This window comes from Triplophysa rosa, linkage group LG22 (assembly GCF_024868665.1).
Source record: "Triplophysa rosa linkage group LG22, Trosa_1v2, whole genome shotgun sequence".
In the NCBI taxonomy this organism is placed as follows: Eukaryota; Metazoa; Chordata; class Actinopteri; order Cypriniformes; family Nemacheilidae; genus Triplophysa; species Triplophysa rosa.
This window is the reverse complement of record NC_079911.1, coordinates 9,599,283-9,607,373: the sequence shown is the minus strand read 5'-3', so window position 1 is coordinate 9,607,373 and position 8,091 is coordinate 9,599,283. Positions and strand designations below refer to the sequence as shown.

General features: G+C 37.7%; 1 protein-coding gene across 25 annotated transcripts in view; it reads right to left on the bottom strand.

Moving 5' to 3' along the window:
• LOC130546377 (protocadherin alpha-C2-like) overlaps window positions 1-8,091 on the bottom strand; it is a 193,296-nt gene that overhangs the window by 60,012 nt on the left and 125,193 nt on the right. For 2 of the 25 annotated variants that reach the window (XM_057321595.1, XM_057321617.1), the window contains exon 1: window positions 1,295-3,992. The exons of the other annotated variants lie outside the window; for them this stretch is intronic. In XM_057321595.1, the coding sequence (XP_057177578.1) occupies window positions 1,295-3,718 (2,424 nt within the window). In that variant the 5' untranslated portion in view covers window positions 3,719-3,992. Of the gene's footprint in view, window positions 1-1,294; window positions 3,993-8,091 lie in introns of those variants that run through there. 25 annotated transcript variants of the gene reach the window in all.

The window sequence follows — 8,091 nt, the reverse complement described above, 5'->3', positions numbered from 1 at the left end:
ATAATCAGATGTCCGTTCTCCTTGTCCAGTCCAATGTACTCACTGCTCTCCGCGCTGAACACACGCGCTTTTCCTGAAATCAGTCTTTTCGTTTCAAGTCCAAGATCCGAGGCGATATTTCCAACAATCGATCCCACAGACATTTCCTCAGGTATAGAATAACGAATCTGTCCGGTCACTTCAGCGGCAAATAAAGAAAGCGCACATACTGTATAGAATAGCCAACCATCCACCCAGTCTTTTCTCCCCGAATCCATTTTTTGAGCAACGATTGAACAGAGGCTTTAATAAGCGCACTGTATGCTGAAATGTAGATTGATTCAGTCAAACTGCCAATCGCTGTACGTTAATAAATATGCAGACGAAAAGCGATTTGTCGGTCTGTTATGTAGCATCCAGTGTGGCCGTTTATGTTGTCTGAAAAATGCGTTTGCTTTAGTCTTTGTGGAAGAGAGAGATAATGCAAGAATAAGTCTACAAAGGTTGGACAGCGGCACTTAGAGTCGAAATATAGCACTGCATGATCACGTACTAAAAAACATTGCAAAGTGACAAATAATACACAACATTGCAGCGCTCAGACCTCAACAGATACGAAATGAGAGGAAATGTAAGGATAAAATGTTTTGTATTGTTTTCAGGAGAGCCAGTTATCCATGTAGCCTATATCACATTTAGTTATGTTGTGTATAATCACATAGCCTATAACTATGATAATAATTTATGAGCACTGTAATGTGACAGTAAGTTATTATTAATGCTTTATCTTGGTTTTGGGTTATCAGTCCTTCCTTACACATTACTTTCTTTAATATTAATAAAATGTTATTCACTATAACAGGCCAATGTCTTGCTCTAATACCGTTACTGTACCAAAGATTGTACATTAATACAAAAGTCCTAAGCATTAATGATTAATCCACATTCATATGATATAGTCCTCTGATATGTCATAGTTTTGTAATGGTTAATTTTAATAATAATAATAACAATAACACTAACAACAACCATGGTGCAGAATGTCTTTTGATTTATTTATAGCTTTCTGTAAATGTCATAAATTCACTGCATTGATTTTCTACTTTGTTACTTGTTAGTCTTATTGAAGTTATTTTTTCTGACTGCAAGTGTCTTTTTCTAAACTGATGGTGTCAGTTTACATCACATGCAAGGAGTAAAAGACCAAATGGTGAAACGGAAGGAAAATATGTTGTTAGGGTGACAAATGTTTAAAAAGCATCCTCAAAACAGAAACATTTTGAATCCTCAAACATAGAACATTTCAAACTCTCACCTCAGAATTTATGTCATTATTCTCCTGTTCCTGCTTTTCTCTCTGAACTGTCCCCAAACAGCTTTGGCTCAACAGTGTGTTCTGACTGTAGGGCCTGACAAACTTCACGTCACTCATCCTTGAGTCAGTGGTCCCGCACATTTCATAATTATACACCTGCTGTAATGTGCCGTCTGCATAAACTGGAGGGTAATATGGAATCACAGGTAGATTTGCTCCGGATTTATAAAACAACTTATTCTGCCTCCATCTGTAGATTTTCACTGAAACGATTGCAATAATTGAGACTATAAAGAGCAGTGAAACTACCGCCAGAGCCAAAATTAAATAAAAAGTCAGATCGTTGTTATATTCCTTGTCATGTGTAGAGTCTGTGAATTCTGAAAGCACTTCAGGAAAATTATCAGCAACTGCCACATTAATGGTGACCACAGCTGAGCGTGAGGGCTGTCCGTTATCTTCAACAACAACAGTGAGTTTTTGTTTCACAGCATCTTTATCAGTCACTTGACGCACGGTTCTTATTTCTCCGTTCTGTAAACCCACTTCAAACAGCGCTCTGTCTGTAGCTTTCTGTAGTTTATAGGAGAGCCAGGCATTCTGTCCAGAGTCCACATCAACAGCCACAACTTTAGTGACCAGATAACCAACATCTGCAGATCGAGGCACAATCTCAGCCACCACAGAACCACCAGTTTGTACAGGATACAGAACCTGAGGAGCGTTGTCATTCTGATCTTGAATGAAGATGTTAAGAGTCACGTTGTTGGATAAAGGTGGTGAGCCCCCATCTTGAGCTTTAACTTTTATTTTAAAAGATTTAATTTGTTCATAATCAAATGATTTTTCTGCATAGATCACGCCAGTCTCTGAATTTATGGAAATGTAAGATGTCAGTGGTGATCCATTTAAATCTCCATCAATAAGAAAATATGACATTTTAGCATTTGGGCCCCAGTCCATGTCTTCTGCTTTGACAGATATAATAGTTGTAGATGGTGGGTTATTTTCAGATATAAAAGCATTATATGATTCCTGCTCAAACTGGGGTGCGTGATCATTCACATCAGATATCTTCAGTTTTAAAATATCTTTACTTGAAAGTGGTGGATCACCTGCATCGACAGCAGTTATAGTGACATTATATTCTGCTATCTGTTCCCTGTCTAATTCTGAGTCTGTCACCAGATTGTAATAATTAGTCAATGATGAGACCATTTTAAATGGAGAGTTTAGATCAATAGAGAATGAAATCTTACTGTTGACACCTGAATCTAGATCTTGAACATTTAACATTGCTATAACAGTGCCTGGTGCTGCATCTTCAGATACCGCAGTTGAAAAAGACATTAGTGTAATTTTTGGTATATTATCATTTACATCAATTACATCAATAATTATGTCACTAGAGTCAGTCAACCCGCCATGATCCTTAGCTTTAACGTTTACTGTAAACTGCTTGTTTTTTTCATAGTCTACATCACCTATGACTGTAACCTTCCCAGAATCTGCATTTATAGAAAACAAAGCTTTTATTGTAGAGGTTGCGTGTTCAAAATAATACTGTATATTGTGACTCGACTCGTCAGCATCTGTCGCACTTACTGTTGTCACGACTGTACCTTTGGCAGCATTTTCAACAACTGATGCTTTGTAAGACGATTGGCTAAACACGGGCGCATTGTCGTTTACATCAATAATAATAATATTTATTTTCACAGTTGCTGATCTTTGTGGTTTTCCACCATCGAAAGCAGTCAGAATTAAATTATGATGTGTTTCTTTTTCTCTGTCTAACGGAGAATGAAGAATCATCTCGACGTTTTTGCTAAGACCACCACCACTATGAATATTCAGTTTAAAATGATCGGTGGGGTGAAGAGTATATTTTTGTAGTGTATTCACTCCCACGTCTGGATCTATTGCACTTTCTAAAACAAAGCGCGCACCAGGTACCGCTAATTCACTGATTTCTAGTTCAATTTTAGATTTCTGAAAAGCAGGACTATTGTCATTGATGTCTTGTATGTCAACTGTAACTCGATAAAGCTCCATTGGGTTATCCAATATAACATCAAAACTGACACTACAGGCTTCTATCTCACCGCATAATTCCTCTCTGTCTATTTTATTTTTCATAATCAGATGTCCGTTCTCCTTGTCCAGTCCAATGTACTCACTGCTCTCCGCGCTGAACACACGCGCTTTTCCTGAAATCAGTCTTTTCGTTTCAAGTCCAAGATCCGAGGCGATATTTCCAACAATCGATCCCACAGACATTTCCTCAGGTATAGAATAACGAATCTGTCCGGTCACTTCAGCGGCAAATAAAGAAAGCGCACATACTGTATAGAATAGCCAACCATACACCCAGCCTTTTCTTCCCGACTCCATTTTTGACAAACAAAGATTGAACAGAGGCATCCAAAGCAAAATTTATGATTTATATTAGATGATGGTTTAGTAAAAATGCCAAATTATTCACGTAAAAAAACTGGAAATGGAAAGCGGTTTTTCAGTCTGTTATGTAGCATCCAGTGTTGCCGTTTGTGTTGTCTGAATTATGCCTTTGCTTTAGCCTTTGTTGAAGAGAGAGAACGTAATAATATGTCTACAGAGGTTGGACAGCGGCACTTAGAGTCGAAATATAGCACTGCCACTGCACAATGATCACTTATTGGGGGGAAACATGACAAATAATTGAAAAACATACAGGAGCTAAACACACCAACATGCGCACAGACCTCAGCAGAGACGGAATGGTTTAAAAATGCAAGTGTAAAATATTTGGTTTAGTTTTTGTAACTACTTATCCGTTTATATTGCATTGAACAATATATGTGTATTGTAACTGATCATCATTTATGTGCATTGTAAAATCAGAGTACGGTTTAATTAATACTTTCTCTGTATTGGTTCTTCTCTCATCCATGATGCTTCACTCTGACTTTATTACCCATTTACTACTGACACTTTTACTTTTTACTTATTTTTATGTTAACATAATGTTATTCAATATATTTAGTATATTATGGCTTGGTATTTTATCATACCAAAGACTATACCTTAGTAGAAATACTAAATATCCATCATTAATTGACATTCAAATAATATAGGGACGGTTTCCCGGACAGGGATTAGACTAGTCCTAGACTAAAATAAATGATCTGTCAAAACCGAAAACAACTTGCACTGACATATCTTAAAATGCATCATTGCTTTTGTGTTGTCTCAAAATGCACACAATTAATGTTTTTAGTAAGGCATGTTTGGTAAAACTACTTAAATTTCCAGATTAAACCAAGGCCTAGTCCTAATTTAAAATAATCCTTGTCTGGGAAACCACCCCATAGTGTTCTGGTAAATTTATTATGGGTTACCATTTTAATAATAATAATAACAACAATAATCATCATCATCATCATCATCATCATTGACTGCATTGTTTCCTCTGTTCATGTCTTGCATTCCTCAAAAGTCACAAATACACTACATTGGTTTTCTACCAAAAACAACTTGTAATCATTATAAATGTTATTCGCTCTAAATGCTACTGGCGACGTCTAAGCCAATATGGTCAGGTTATGTCACATGCATCAGGAGTAATAGGCCAAGGTGATAAAATAAAGGAGAACAGTGTGTTTGGGTGACAAGCCCTTTGAGGTGTTGCTGTACTATGAAGTGCACAATGAAGGCATGATCCAACACACAGTCTTTAATAATAAATCCACAGAGAAACCAACATAACGCAACTAGGAGCAGGCGTAGCACAACACAAATTATAATTTAACTTTTATAATCGGCCAAAGAGAGAACAGAACAGGGAGTGTAATAACGCAAGAGGGGGACAAATGATTAACTTAACTAAACACAAGTAAAGTGAGAACACAGGAAACTAAATCAAAACAGATTAACAAAAACAGGTAAAACCATAAATAAATATCCATAACTGTTACCAACGCTCAAAAACACGTTTAATACAGATTGATGAGACACTTTTAAATCCTCAAAAAAAAAAACATTGTGAGGTCTCACCTCTAAAGTCAGGTCATTATTCTCCTGTTCCTGCTTTTCTCTCTGAACTGTCCCCAAACAGCTTTGGCTCACCAGTGTGTTCTGACTGTAGGGCCTGACAAACTTCACGTCACTCATCCTTGAGTCAGTGGTCCCGCACATTTCATAATTATACACTTGCTGTAATGTGCCGTCCGCATAAACAGGAGGGTAATATGGAATCACAGGTAGAGCCAAAATTAAATAAAAAGTCAGATCGTTGTTATATTCCTTGTCATGTGTAGAGTCTGTGAATTCTGAAAGCACTTCAGGAAAATTATCAGCAACTGCCACATTAATGGTGACCACAGCTGAGCGTGAGGGCTGTCCGTTATCTTCAACAACAACAGTGAGTTTTTGTTTCACAGCATCTTTATCAGTCACTTGTCGCACGGTTCTTATTTCTCCGTTCTGTAAACCCACTTCAAACAGCGCTCTGTCTGTAGCTTTCTGTAGTTTATAGGAGAGCCAGGCATTCTGTCCAGAGTCCACATCAACAGCTACAACTTTAGTGACCAGATAACCAACATCTGCAGATCGAGGCACAATCTCAGCCACCACAGAACCACCAGTTTGTACAGGATACAGAACCTGAGGAGCGTTGTCATTCTGATCTTGAATGAAGATGTTAAGAGTCACGTTGTTGGATAAAGGTGGTGAGCCCCCATCTTGAGCTTTAACTTTTATTTTAAAAGATTTATTTGTTCATAATCAAATGATTTTTCTGCATAGATCACACCAGTCTCTGAATTTATGGAAATGTAAGATGTCAGTGGTGATCCATTTAAATCCCCATCAATACGAAGGTAAGAAATTTTGGCGTTTGGCCCCCCCTCCATGTCCTTTGCTTTGACAGATATAATAGTTGTAGATGGTGGGTTATTTTCAGATATAAAAGCATTATATGATTCCTGCTCAAACTGAGGTGCATAATCATTAATATCAGATATTTTCACTTTTAAAATCTCTTTACTTGAAAGAGGTGGATTACCTCCATCAACAGCAGTTATAGTGATAGTATATTCTGCTATCTGTTCCCTGTCTAATTCTGAGTCTGTCACCAGATTGTAATAATTGATTAAGGAGGATATGATTTTCAATGCAGAGTTTATATAAATAGAGCATGAAATCTTACTGTTGTCACCTGAGTCTAGATCTTGAACATTTAACATTGCTATAATAGTGCCGGGCTTAGAACTCGGCTCAGCCAATCAGAATCAAGGACCAGAATTGACCGTTTCATACTGTAATTTCTGGTATATTATCATTTACATCTGTGGCATCAATAACTCTCACTTGAGTCAGTCAAACCACCGTTATCTTTAGCTTTGACTTTGATTTTGAATTTCTTGTGTTTTCGTAATCTATGTCACCATGACTTTTACCTCACCAGAATCCGCATCTAATGAGAACAAAGATTTTACTGTAGATGTCGCGTGCTCAAAATAATACTGTATATTGTTACTCGACTCGTCAGCATCGGTCGCACTTACTGTTGTCACGACCATGCAGCAACATTTTCAATAACCGATGTTTTGTAAGATGATTGGCTTATAAAATAGATTATATTGGCTTAATAGGCATATTGTTGTTTACATCAATAACAAGAATAGGCCTATTTATCTGCGAATTTAGTGGAACAGACAGTTCATATGGTTTGGTCTATTTGTTCTTACGCCTGGTCTATTAGTTCTCACGCCCTTTGGTTGTTTCATCCAATATGTGCCCCTCCGGAACGTATAAGAGTGGAATGTTAGGGTGCGGTTGTGTGCCTGAACACAGTCTATGCACTGTTAGACATTTCTGTAATTTTTACAGTTATTTACTTTATATCACCCAGTATAATACAGCAATTTCTCTGTGCAGTAAATATCTATAATTTCCATTGCATTGTGGGAATTTTGTGTGACGTCAAACACCTAATACAGTGATTTACTGTATTTTTAAAAATTGATGTATTTTACTGTATTTCCCCTAACGGTCTTTAAACAGAAAGTAATTATTTTGCTCATTTCTGAGGGATAGCATATAGGCTTTGCCCTGCGCTTTGAAAAAGGAACCCCACAGCAGCACGGAGGAGGTTTTTACCGGGGAAGTATAGTTGAGAGACACAGTTCTGTAAAACACCTGAGCTGAAGATGTAACGGTGTGTTTTCGGCAGATTTGAGAGGGACTTTGCCATTTCAGCGAATATTTTATACCCGAGAGAACCGCACGTTTCCAACGGAGCTGAGAGGACTTTCCCGACGGAGCCAAAAGAACCGCCTTTTCCGACGGAGCTGAGAGAACCGTACATTTCCGATGGAGCTGAGAGGTACTTTGCCATTTTCAACGAATATTTTATACCTGAGAGAACCGCGGTTTCCCAACGGAGCTGAGACAACCGTACATTTCCGACGGATCTGACAGAACTTTCCCGACAGAGCTCGAAGATTTTTATTCCCATGAGAGCAAAAAGCAAGGTAAAGTATTATTACTACTTTGTTTAAGCATTTTCCCGCGAAAGACTGCTAGCAATATGTATTTCTGTAAGGTTTGCAACCACCATACCTACTGCCCGTTTTAAAACTTTTTGTGAGAATGCAAAAAGTTATAGAAACCTAGCTAATTACAGATTTTCATGTGGCATAGGACATTGTCCTGGGAATTTCAGAACGTTTTCTGCATTGAAGTCTCACATGTTCAGAAATCACACACCTGCTCTGTCACAGAAACCAAGCACGTTTAAGTGTAGTGGTAACCAC